General features: G+C 35.7%; 1 protein-coding gene across 1 annotated transcript; it reads right to left on the bottom strand.

Moving 5' to 3' along the window:
* Window positions 1-444: 444 nt before the first annotated feature.
* LOC149065498 (large ribosomal subunit protein uL23-like) lies at window positions 445-12313 on the bottom strand. Its single transcript, XM_089253759.1, has 5 exons — window positions 12168-12313; window positions 4541-4850; window positions 3335-3511; window positions 2150-2219; window positions 445-492 (listed from the first exon to the last, which is right to left on the bottom strand). The coding sequence occupies exons 1-5, from the start codon at window positions 12199-12201 to the stop codon at window positions 478-480; spliced, it is 606 nt and encodes a 201-aa protein (XP_089109885.1). The 5' UTR covers window positions 12202-12313; the 3' UTR covers window positions 445-477.
* Window positions 12314-14291: the final 1978 nt, after the last annotated feature.

The raw sequence follows: 14291 nt of genomic DNA, 5'->3' as shown, positions 1-14291 counted from the left end.
TTGCGCGCTTCCCCGACTACTGCCAATACTTTTTTTGACCTCCCAGGTCACCAGAACCATGAATTATTTCATGCTTTAATCTCTCAAAATAAACTGCGCTTGAACTAGCAGATGATTTTAAATATATTGGAAACAATTTAGGCGATACTTTAATGAGTTTTTTTTTACAAAAGCATTGTTATCTATGTTCTTTCTCCCCACTGGGAAAAACTTTATAAAAGCCTTTGCAAAAACTGGCCATAGATGCCAGAACCCAGGGGCTGGGACCTCTAATGGCCTCCCGGTAGTTTGTGAAAATGCAATGCACCTTCACTCTCCTGAGTACGGGTTCGAATCATTTATATATTTGAGAAAGCAACTTTTAGGACCCCCCCCCCCAACATTTTCATGTTGGCACTTGTCTGTGACAATGCAATACTTCATTCAAAGAATGAGACACTCAAGAAAAATTGTACACAGTTTTTATTTTTACAGGATCTATATTATTCCAATCTGTAAAAAAAAAAGGTGAAAAAACAATTACTACTACATTGCAACTGAACCAAAAAAAAAATGAATAAAAAAAAAAGCAATTTGTGTGTGTCTTGCACGTAAAAAGTTCTCATCACAATTTGCAAATAAAATTATATTTCTGGGCTTCCACTTTTAGGGGGCATTAATATATAATTAGTGTTTCAATATGTGTGTAGATACACACTGTAAACTCATGTGGCTGCTGCACCTTTCATACTGAAATATTGAACATGCTGCTTCATTTTTTCATAAAGCCACATGAAAAATGAAAGAAAATCATTCAATTGGGGATCAATAATTTTATTATTCAATATAAACAATCTTTTATTAACAGTTTCATCTCCTGGGATTTGATCAACATCAATTTCAGTGTATGTGGCTTGAAAAATTTCATTAAATATGTCAAGGAAACCCCACATAAAAAGACACTAGCAGCTGAATTCCACATCAGTTAATATGCCAGGCAAGAACATGTTGATTTTGCTATTTCCAGACATCACGTGTCTTCCAGAGATCACTTACCTTCTTTTATCAAATAGCTAATTTGATTCAATAGCAAATTTTGTTATGCTCTTTGTTCATAGCTTACCTTCTAGCCCAAAAGGGGAATATTTTGCATATTTCTGCAGCAAGCCCTCTGACTGAAAAGGTGCCACATGAAAATTTTTCATACCAGTGTTATTTTAAACAGAAGTGTTTATTTCTCTTTTCTTAAAATTGTGCTGCAACATAGGTACTGTTTCCAATATATTCTGCTTTGGGATATACCAGAACTTATTTTGCAGCTAACGTAAGATTACTAACCTGACTTATTCCAACTGAAGGAATACTTCAGAACTGGTCCAGTCTCAACTTAAATATAAGTTCCTACCTAAAACACTGCCCAACAGAAAATGCCACTCCATGAATAAACCAACACTTACAACAGCCCTGCCGTAGAGTTGCACGGAATGCAAAATGTGACAGTGTTCAGTGCTGAATCTTTTTCTTCTGCCTAACAAATGGCAAATGCACATCATTTAAGAGCAACACAACTTGTTTAGGGTGCCATAAATCCTAAGTCGTTATATGCCTAGTGTGCATTACAAGCAAAACAGCATCTGAAGACCTATTTTTTTCTTTTGCATCCTCTGAACATGGGAAACTATATTTTCCAACATTCAGCCTAGCCTGAATGTATACATTCCAAGGTATGCAAATACCAACAGATCCAGAGCTCTTACCAATCGAGCATTGATAGAACAAGATTAAGAGTGTGTTGAAGAACCCCCTTCCTTGTCCACAACACAAATAGACAGTATGGTTAAAACACATGCATGACCCCGTAGGACATGATTTGATTCCATGTGTTGTTCAATACTGTCCAAAAAGATGGATCAACATTTTAGTGATGACCTATACATGTAATATACATCTTGTGAGATATAAATCATACATCTTTGGAAGTTCACCAAGTGCTTGATTATCAGTACTGCTCGGTTTCTAATCATTCATGTGACAATTTGCCAGGCAGTGTTCAATTGCTCAAACAAGGTGAAAATTTTATTTTACTCTTGTACCTTTAGAGAATTCTTACTGCAACACACACAATTTCTATAATTAGACTTTCATTAAACATGTGTATTAGCATATTTACCTTATTTGCCACATCCAATGCATCATAGTCTGGAGCAAGATGAACATAGGCTTTTTTCTGACCATCAGGCCTGAATATAAATTCATAATATCAATGACATAACATTTTTATATTCAAAACTTATTTCATGCTACATTGAAATTTTTTTTTTTTAAAGTTCTCAAAATAAAATAATCAGAGGCTTCCTTATCTTTACCTCCTGAATATATGCGAAATAGTCACTTGATTTAAAATTTAACCTTCCAAATTTTTCCCCCTTCATGGAACTTTCCCCTGATGTTAGCCTTATATTTCACATTTTCCCGGACTTTTTCACTTCTGACTTTTCAGGTTGCTGGGAACCTTGTAAGTACTCCATATATGTTATAGCAGTTACCCAAGGACACTTTGGACTACGTCCCAGAAGGAAGTTGAACAGGTCAATGTTCTGAAATACATTTTTAAAAATCCTTAGCAACCTCTTACAGAACCCTATGTAAACGGAAAAGTTTTCAATTTTTATCGAGGAAATATAGTCATCCCATACTGCATATATATGCAACTGACATTCGTCAATTCAATAGTTTAACATATTTTGAAGCAATACCTGAAGCAGTGTTTTACTGCCAGATTTTAGGCAACATCTTTTTGAGCATGGAAATACCAGAGGTATGCGTGATCATGACCTGTTTTAAACATTGTCACAATTATTGTACCATTGTTGCTCCGCATTTTTGCCCCAGGGGAATATGGTTTAGAGGGTGATTGAGTTGAAGGGGGACAAAACTTAAAGTTTTTTTTCAAGCACTTATAAGCACTCTATAATCATTTTTTCAATAAATTAGACTGCAATGATTTTTCAAAAACTTTTTAAGACTTGAAAATTATTTTTTTTCCAAAGACTGTACGAACCCTATAGATCAGAGGTTCTCAACCTTTTTTGACTCTCGGAGACCTTTGTGGTATATAATTTCTATGACGGAGCCCCAATGGCCTATTATTTATTTATTCAAAGTAACTGATTTTGTTAATTTAAAAATATCTATAATTATCTTTGTTCTTCAAATTTTTATTTTCCTCGAGTGACCATGGAGCCCCTGGGGAGTGCACAAGGAGCCCCAAGGACTCCGCGGAGCACCTGTTGAGAACCGCTGCTATAGATAAAATACAAAAAGTAATAGTGCACTCATAACACATGTAACTTACCGAATCAGTGAGTTGACTTTCTGCACATCAATGTTATACAGTTTTTTCACAGCCATCTTAATTTGGGGCTTGTTTGCCCTCTTATGAACAATAAAAACAAGTGTGTTATTGTCTTCAATTTTTTTCATGGCTGACTCTGTTGTGAGTGGATGTTTAATAATAGAGTACTGGTCAAACCTGCATCATAAAAAAAATAGTTCAATTACTAACAAGAAATGATAGTCAATATTTACTCATTTTCATAAAAAAATGAATTTTAATTTACATAAGGGCTTGACAAGTGCCAAGTTGGAATGATGACAAAAAAATTCTGCAACAATATTAATTTTTCAAAGTCACTATATTCCAGAAAAGTTACAAAACAGGCTATTTAGAACTTATTTTTTTGGAGAAACAAGTTTGGCTTCAAGAAATTTGGCAGATGCCTATTTTTGGTCAAAAAGCAGGATAAGCACCCTTCTTGGCACTGCTTTGGCGCCAGGCAGTGCCGAGTCTAATGTAACCCCGAGAAAGGGAAATAAAAATTTTACCGCTCACCTGTTTTTTCCCCCATCCTGAACGGTACAGCAATAATCCTCGGGGTACATGCACGTGAAATTATCCTTAGGACACAAACACGTAAATAATCCAAAATGCGCTGTTGTTGAAGTTACTAGGCCTCTGCCCAACAGAAGCCACTTAACACCGTCAAGAATTAAAAAAAAAAAAAAAAAAAAAAGGCCATTAAAGGGGGCCCCTGCCCCCGGCCTGTAATTATCAACTCTGTTTGCACCACAACCAGAAACATGGCAATATTATTTCATTAAGCAGGATACATGGCAAGAATATTTCACTAAGCAGGAATAAAGCCCTAGCAGACCGAGAAGACAGTATAATCCAGTTGAGACTGAAGAAAAACAAACGTTTCCGAGGTGCCACAGTTGGCGACTTTCTGAAGGGGTCTCAACTGCATCCCACCCGAAAATAAATGGCAATGGAATGGTACAGAAGGAGCGATAGAAACTACGGGTATAACATAGGATCCTATGGGTTTGCTTGAGTTGAGGGCAATGAGGAAAAGTTTTTCTAAAGGGAGTGATAGAACAAAGTTTTGGAAACTCGTTTAAATCAATTCCAACATTATGAATTGGTGTAAAGGCTAAAAATATATACCAGCACTTAAAACTACTTTTTCAAATATATTTTATAGAGACTCATATATAATACCTGGTTTTGGTTGGAACGACCTTCCTGCGGTATTTAGGTTTTCGGGGAAGTTCTAAAGTATGTGGCCTCCTGAATTTCACACTTGTCCTTATCTTTCTGGTTCTTGTTCCATGAGCACCTTTTAATACCTTCTTCTTTATTGTCATAGCCTTGGCTTTAGCCTTCATTATTGGTCCAGATTTTTTACCTTTATCTTCTCCCTTGCTTGCAGCTTTAGCAGCTGCCTGTGCTTTGGCACTTGGAGGAAGTTCCTTTTCCTTTTCTTCTTTTTGTTTTTCAGTTTTCTGCTTTGGAGCTCCAGTTTTTGATCCTACAAATAATTTTCAGGTCAGCTCAGAAAAATGAATTTTTTAATTACATGCTGGCATGTAATCATCTGTTACATAATTCAATTAAACAAAGAGTAGATAGAAAAACAAACCAAATCAAAGAACATTAAAAAAAATTAGCTGTGATTTATGCCAATACGTCATTTAAAGGTGCATATACATTAGCATGCTGATATTGTAATGGATGACCCCCATGGAGCAGTTCTAATCCATTCATGGGTACACAAACTTTTGTGTTCTTTGGAAAAAAAACAATTCTAGGTGGGTTGAGTTAAAACAGTCATTCACAAAACAAAAATTAATGAATGGGGGGCGACCATACGTCCCGTATTTCCCGGGATTTAGTTTTGGCCGTCCTGACTTATTATTTTTTTTTAATATATATAAATCAAATTTATTGTTATCATATAACAAAAAAAATTGCCTTATTGACAAACATGTTATGGGTTTCTCTGTATTTTACACGAAACCTACTTGAATTTTTATTCTTTATTGAATTCAAAGATTGAAATTATTTTTTGCCTCATAAATTATATGATAATTACAACTATGAACGAGAATCTCCCACATTTATCTTGAACATTTTTTCTCTTGTAAAATTCATTTCAATCCACTGCAATTTGCAGTAATGCTTGATTTCATGCCATTGTGATTTCTCCGTAATTTTAGCAATATTTGGGAACTTGGTTTGGTTTTGGCATCATTTCTAGCGATAATTGGCAATGTCCCATATTTCTCTCGGGGAAATATGGTCAGCCCACTGAACAACCAATTGCAAATACTTTGATTGCATGATCCGCACCTCAAGACATAACAAAAATGCAAGAACAAGAATATTCATTTTTCTTTTAAATAATTAATTTAAAAGAATGATTTTACTAATTTTATTTAAGTTATGAAATATAAATCAGTTTTCATTGCCTGAAACATTTAAAACAATTTTTGGCATAATCACCTCATAGTGACAACTTTTATTTCGAGAATACTCTTGGTCATAAGAGGTTTTAGAAGCCTTAAGATTAAATCCTTAAAAAATTTTAAAATATGGTAAATTTTCAGAAATAAATTCAAAACAAAAAATTAAACCAAAGTTGATTGATGAAAGAAGCCATTTTTATATAATCTTAGTTCTAAGAAGATACACAACTAATTTCCTTCAACATACACGCACTTAAAAATTTTATATCACTCTTATTTCTTTGGAAGTTGTGCAATTCAGCCATGTTGGTTTAATTTTCTTGCTTTTAAACCGATATTGTGGGCTACAAATTTAATATTCCCAGTCTTCTTGACGGTAGAGATGGGAACAGAAGCACTATTATAAATCACTAGAGAATATTCTTATCAAAAAAATTTTTTATGGTTTTTTTTAAGTTTTTTATGGAGATTGATGATTATTATATATTAGAGGCCATTCAAGTATTACGCAAGCAACTTTTTAGCCATTTTTGACCCCCCCCCTCCCCCATCAGCAAAATTTCGTCATGAGCTCATGAATTCCTAACATCATAGCTGCCAACTTTTGAAAATGAAAATTCTGGAGATTTTCGCGCAAACCCGTATTTTATGGTTAAACCCATCCCTAATAAATACAATAGGGATTTTTCCAAATAAAATAGGGATTTTCCAAACATAAAAGTTAAAGCATAGGGAATAAATCCCTACTCAAAAACTGAAGTCAAATTAAAATAAGGATTTTACATACACATAGAAGTTAAACCCTTGGGAATAAAATTCCTACATGAAAAACAAGTGAAATTGGAGGCCAAAATTTCAATGATGTAAAAATAAATAGTGTGTTCAATCAGAAATGTGAACAAACATTCTGCCTGAACGACCCCAAAATCATCGGAAGATGAAGCAAAAAGCGTCAATTTTTAAAGAGCACTGACTTTATATGACACTCGCTTGATTTTTTTTTTCATTTCACGACTGATGATGGCAGTCTTTCCATGACCGACGTTTATGTCCGTAACAACTTGTACAAAAAGTAAAAGTCACCCTCTTCTGGAACGTTTGATGAAAGGAAATTCATTGGAATAAGTATCTTTAAAATTGATGAAATATGTTTTTGCTTATCAGTATTCGTGTTTTGTTATATTGCACGTACTAACTTCAACAAAAGAAATTTTGACCATATACGCGTCACTATAATCTTCAATTATTATCCAGGATTATTGGCTGCTAAGCGATTTCCCTGCATGATAAGACAAACAACTTTGTTACCATCAGAGGGTTTGTAAAATGGGGAACTTCCCCATTTATTTATGACGTTTGGCGTCATTTCGAAAGGAGAAAAAAAAAGGCTTCATACCCCACAAGAAATTCCTTAGGGATTGTTTTCATAAGCGGAGATTTTTTTAAATGAAATAGGGAATTTTTACGGACAATTGGAGATTTTTTGTGTTCTTAAAAATTCGGGAGATTTAAGAACTTTTCGGGAGGTCGAGCGATGAAGCTAAAATTCGGGCAGCTATGTAACGTAACATGTTTTGACACACAAAGGGTGCCTTCTATAACAAACTTTTGAAACCTCTCGCCATGGCTCTTGAACTAAAACTTGTCATTGAGATGATTACGCCAAAAAAATTGTTTCAAACATTTCAGGTAATAAAAATAATTTCATATTATAAACAAAATTAATAAAAATGTTTCATTATTTAAAAATTAAAATAGAATATTCTCGATTATTCTCAAATTTTTACAACCAGGGGAATATTCTTGCTTCGCATCTCTAGTTGTATCATCAGGGGCCATACAAGTATTACGTAAACAGATTTTTTAGCCGTTTTTGACCCCCCCCCCCCTCAGCAGCTTAGAATATTTCATATCTTCAAAAAGGTTGGCTGATGACGTAAGCAACTTTGAAATCCCCCTGCCAATGCTGACGTAATACTTGAATGACCCCTTATATATATTTTATGTGTTTGTTGTAATTATATTTTATCCCCAAAACCCTTCTCTACTTTTAATTTTATAATTTTTTGTTTTCACTCTGAAAAATTACTAAATGAAATTTTATGCATTATATGACGATTGGAACTATTGTAACGACTAGGGCAGGAATTTGTCTCCTTGGTGGTTTTCATCAATCAAAATGTATCGTCAACCTAATATACAATCGACACCATATTTTACGAACTGGTCCTCTGTCTTGAACAGCATGCCACAGAGCTAAGGTTAAAACCTGCTATTTTACGAACTCCTCCCCATTTTTATAAACTATTTTACAAACTAGTTTTTCTCCAGCTATTTTTTTCCGTTATTTCATTCTTCTAGCTGACTTAGAGTTTGTTGTAACCAAAAGTAAGCTTCAATTGGAAGAGAGAGTCTTACAAGAAAACAGGGGGGGGGGGGGGGGGGGAAAGAAGAGAGGTAAAGTTCAATTTGTCACCAGGTCATCGCCAACATGAAAATCCACATTTGATTGTTGGCAGGACTAATCATGAAGATGCACAAAGGATGAACTACAATTTAAACGCATTATGATTGGATAAACTGGTGGTTTGGGAGAAATGGTATGATGCATTAGCTCATTGATAAGGCAATTTTAATCTGGAGTCAAACCGGACTCTACTTTGACTAATTGCCATTCGGCTATGCTCCTCTTCAATTGACAAAACGCAAAAGATTGTACTCGACAATAAATGAAAAAAAATTGTAAAAGAAATAGATGTCAAAATATTATGGGATTCCAAAAAGTACATTGAGTATTCTAGTCAAAGATCAGCAAAAGATTTTTTTTTATGGCAAGTTAATTCTTGGTGTTCTACCATCCCAAAAATATTTCAGAAAATAGAGATTTTCAGATCTCAAAAAGACACCTGTTGCTTGGCTGATGAAAAGGAGAGGTAAAAATTCCAATCACGGAAACTTTTTGAAGCAAGTAGAATTATTTGCCTCAAAATTAAACTTGGAGATGGCCAAGGGGAATTGAATGGAAAGAGGAACTAAAATCATTGATTACTGAAACCACTGCAAAAAGTTATGAAGCAAACAAATTTTTTTTGGAAACAGTCAAATATCAAATAATCATGAGTGACCGACTCATTCTATATTTCCGGTATTTTTTTTATTGTCTCCCATTCAAGGGATCAAGGTCAATCATCATTAATTATCAAGTTTTCAGTTTCATAAACAGGAGCGGCAACTATTACTAAGGCAGGTATTACACTATAAAAGTTTGATAAAATCCATTTTATAAAACTTGAAAAATCTAACCAATAAGGTTATTGATTACATTCTAGAAAATGCAACCGTTGACCTTATTGGCTGCATTTTGCAAGTTTTATAATAGGTCTTTTATCAAACTTTTATAGTGTAATACCGGCCTAAATTGAATTGGAAAAAAAAAAATATATAGTAAACTTCCCATTACTGCTAAAAGCTGTCAATGACAAGAGAAGTTGCTACTTAACTGTTTAAAAGCCAATGTTACATAAATGAAAGTTTTTATTTATAAAAATATCACAAAAATCGATTTAAAAATCGTATATAGACGAGAGTTCAAAGTATTTTTTGTGTGAAATCAATTCAGAAACTTCAGGTTGATATAAACTTTTGACAATTTTGAAATTTGACTTTAGAGCATTTTTTACCCATTTCGATAAAAATTTGCCAAAATTTCAGTTTTGAAGTAAATTGCAAATTATTTTGTTTCTACCACTTAACGTATTAAAGTAAATCAATTAGAACTGAGTTCGACAATCCTAGAGTCTTGTGTTCAGCTGAGCAACCATATCAAAAAGGTATCTTACATTAGAAGCTGTAGGATGTTTACAAACTTTCAGATTCAAAATTACAGGATGCAGATGCATGCTAATTACGTGCTAATGAAAATGGGAACATCATGGATGAAGATATTGTTGAAAAGGATCTTTAGTAGTATCAACGGTTCAAACTGATGCATGTGAAATGCTAGGTAATTTTGCAATGTGGATGAGGTGTTAGAAAACTCCTGAAATGTATCTTCAAAAGATGTAGGGCAGAAAAAAAGAGTGAAATGCAAGTGCAATGCTCAAGTTTCAAGAAAAGGCAAAACAGTTTTGAGCGATCAGAAAAAAAAATTACATGGGATAAAAAAATTTCTATAATCCGATCAAAACCTCGGCTCTGGATTCCATTGAAAAAAATTTGACATATGACCATTACAGCAAGTCGGATAATTCATTCAGAGTTGCAAGAAGCGGATCGTATTTCATATTCCAAAGAGAAATGACAATGAACCTTCTATGAATTAAGGAAGGGTGAATTATTTATCCAGGTCAACGTTGTCACCTGATAGCCATCATATTGTCTGTGACGGTGTACAGTTTACCAAAAAAAAAACTATGTATAAATGCTATCAATGTGACAAACGGGTCCATCAAATATGTTTTCCTTCTTTTATCACGGACGAAATCATACTGGATTTTGTTAAAATCCAATTTGTTTGTTGCATTGCGAATTTGAATTTTTAGTAGAAAATTTTGTGTGATAACTGTATTACAGAAATAAATAATCGTTAGAATATAGACTACACCAGTTTCCACTTTTATCTCTCCCCAAGTGAGAGATAAAAGTTTTTCCAAGAAAAACTTTTCTGTGAAAAACAGAAATTTTTTTTCTTCAAATGTCAAAGTTGATCTATGTATAGGCATGCAAAAGGAACTCAAATTCCAAAACAATAAGGGACTTTGTTCATAGTTCAGCCTTCAAACTGTTAATGCTAAAAATAACAGGAAATGATGCACTGCTGCACATCACATTGAATTGCTCTCTACGAAGACAAACATTGACACTGACGAATAAAGGATGAACACATATTTAGTCACCATCTTCATAAAATATTAAAATCTGAAAATGATTTTACTTTATTTCAGTTGAAAAATAAAATTTACGTCAGCTTGGTTGAAAATACGGGACATTAAAAAACCCTCTCCCCCCGATGCTGATGTAATACTTGAATGACCCGAATGTCCGGGAAAAAAATTTGAGACATATGGTAAAGGCGAGAGGACAATTGAGCAGCGCAATATTACCTGGCGCGAGCGAACTGCCATCATGTCCACGCGTACGTTGGGGGACGCACATTTAAAAAATTACGGTATCAATTTTAATTCCGGGATTACTTTTGCCGAATTCTTATTAGAGTCAAATCCCGTAACAACGAACTCCGAGACAACGGAGAAATCACTTTGTTTAACAAAATTTCATTAAAGAAATTCCAGGTTTTTGCATTGTTCCCATCTAAACAACTTCTGGTAGATTAGAAGTGTTCGTTGAAACGAGATTTTCACTATAACGGGATTCGACTGTTCGAATTGTTCATTAGTTTTGAGTTTTCATCAATTCTAAATTTTCAGTCATGGGATTAAATGTCGGAAATATTTCAAGGGCATCGAATTTTTTAGGGTTTCCAAATTTCGAATAATCAGCCATTTTTTTGCTTCACGTTTTTATATTTTAATACATATTTCTCAGCATTCCAATACTTTCTATTCGTTATTTTTTAATGCAGACTTCAATCGGGAAAACGAAAATGTGCGTAATACGCGAATTTCTTTCTATTCGTAAATTCAGCATGATCAAACTTTTTTATTGTTGAAAATATTTTTTCGTAATCTCCGTGTTCGTTACGAGGTCGGGTAATGTTTTCCCAATTTTCAAAATTACGTATTTTGTTCAAGAAAAATATGAATTTTTAAAATACATTGTCAGTGTTTTTCTTCCGACGGTGGAAAAACGTTTATAAAAAAATTACCGAAACGTAAAAAAGCAGCATCAACATCAAAGCGCGAACAGAGGAATATTTCAGAGAATCAAACTATTACGAACGATAATTTCAACATATTTACACAGCTACGGAAGATCATTTACTTTGTACAAATTTTAGAAAAATCGCACTAGATGACAATTGGGCTGGCATTAAATTTTAGACAAAGATATTCGTATTTCTCAACGAAATTTTGAGTCAAATTAAATTTTCAAAAATAATTAGCTGTTCAGTAAAACAACAGTAACAGCCGCAATTATAAATATCAAGCGAATATTTCCGCGATGGATTTTCACGATATAAAAAGTAAAATAACATTTTTTAAAAGAAAACTATCACTTAATTTGTTGAGAAAGTGGAGGATAATTGTATATTTTAACCTTTACGGACCACGAGGCGGCGGAGAACGCCATCTTGATACAATATGAGGGGGTTCCTCATGCCGATGATAATTTTTGAAAATTGTGACAATTTCCCACAAAAATTCAATTATTTAAGCATTTGAAGATAATCAGCCTCATTATTGTATATCTATGATAATTACCTCGCTCTGCTCCTTTTTTCGCTTTCGGACCCATTTTCACCACTTTTCAATCAATTGAATCAAGATGAAGGACTGAAAAAAAACGTGGCACGCCACCGCTAAGTTAGATCTGCGAATTGCTCTTTACAACGACTAGGAGAAAGATAAAAGATGGCGTTATCCAGTGCTCGATACTGCCAAACCCATTCCCTAGATGGCAGTCAAAGCCTGTCTATCTACTCACCGCTAAAAATAGCCGCTGAATTGACAGCAGCGCCATCTAATGAGTGGAAGGCGCAAATGTAGCATGCGGCTACGACTACACCAGTCTTATTAGGGGGCCGTTCACGTATTACGTCCAGGGCCGCAACTAGGGGGGAGTAGGCGGCACTCGTGCCCCGGGCGCTGGACCAGAGGGGGTGCAAATTTCATTCACAAACTATGCCTTATACATTACAAGGGGACGTCAAAATGCACACTTGTCTCGTGTGACCAAGCATCTAGTTGCGGCCCTGATTACGTCAGCAATTTTTCAGTCATTTGTTAACCCCCCCCCCCTTGTCAGCAAAACTCTGACACCCCCCCCCCCCTACCTCTTATCACGTATTGGTGGGATCAGAGACTGTACGTGGAGAGAGGGGACATACAGTGCAGTCTTAAGGCATGGGCCTACCCGGGCACGGCCCGGGGGCCTCAAGAGAAAAGGGGCCTCACAAAAATGAGATCTGGTTGAAATTTTCAAGAATTTGCTTGGTAGGGCCTCAGAAAAATCACTTGGCCCGGGGGCCCATGATGCTCTTAAGACGGCCCTGGAGACATGGGAGGGTTTTTGCCGCCGCCCCCCCCCCAACGATCAAAAAATCATTTTTTTAAAATCGAAATTGCGAAAAAAAATACCTTTATATGTTATTACAATCAATTTGTTAATTTCAATGCTCAGGCTAAGAACTCAAAAAATTTACTTTTAATAAATTCATTGTGACCCCATCCTCTAAGCCATATAATGATAAATCCTTGGCCCGTGGACCCAAATGTGGTCCGGGGGGTTATCTGATGTGTCCCGCCCCCTCAAATCTAATTTTGTAATAATGAACTAAGCGGCACATTTACAGATAGCTTAAGTGACCCATGGCACAATTCCAGAGTATTCAGGTGGCCCGTGGCACATTTTCAGATCACTCAAGTAGGCCGTGGCACATTCACAGATCACTTAAGTGACCCGTGACGCAGTTCCAAAACACTTAAGCGATCCGTGACACATTTAGAAATCCCTTGAGTGACAGTTGGCACAGTTTTAAAGCACTTAAGCGACCCCCAGTGCAGTTCTACATCATTAAAGTTACCCCCGGCACATTTCCAGATTACTTGAGTGATCCGCGGCATAATTACCGATCACTTAAATGATGCGTGGCACAGTTCGAGAGTACTTAAGCTGCCCAAACACATTTCTAGATCACTTGAAGGATCCACGAAACATTCAGAGATCACTAAAGTGGCTGTCTAGAAGACTTATCCATAGGGAGATTGTTAGTTCAGGTGCCCACAAACCACAGTTCAGGATGCCATTAAGAATATTTCATATTTTTATGAAGGGTTATTGATGGCGTAAGCATCATTCAACCCACCCCCCGTTGCCATCAAAAGTCAGCAAATCGGAAACCCCCATCGATGCTGACGACGTAATACTTGAATGGCCCCTTACGCATGAAGGTATAAGAGGTCATTCGAGTATTACGTCAACATCGATGGGGCGGGGGGTTCCGGGGTTGCTGACCTTTGATGACATCGGGGGGGGGGGGTTGAATGATGCTTACGCCATCTCAATAAACCTTTATAAAAATATGAAATAATCTTACTCAGTCTGCCAAAAACGGAAAAAAACCTTTCCTCAGTTCGTGGGTATCTGAACTGACGTTCTCCCTAATGATAAGTTCTCTACAGCAGTTGTTCTCAACCTTGAGAAGCCCACGGCGCGGTCATACACACAACTAATGAGAAATAAATGAGGAAAAATGGAACAGTGAATCGCTCACGCCCGGTACGACGAATGTCGGGACCCAGCGATTTAGAAACGCTGCTCTATAGCAGGAGCGTAACCAGGATTTTTGCCGCCCCACAACTTTAAATTCGATAATTTTATGATGT

The sequence above is a fragment of the Pholcus phalangioides genome, unplaced genomic scaffold (genome assembly GCF_987345545.1).
Source record: "Pholcus phalangioides strain wild (caught in Gottingen) unplaced genomic scaffold, Ppha-v1.0 ptg000039l_1, whole genome shotgun sequence".
NCBI lineage: Eukaryota > Metazoa > Arthropoda > Arachnida > Araneae > Pholcidae > Pholcus > Pholcus phalangioides.
This window is presented reverse-complemented; position numbering and strand designations above follow the sequence as displayed.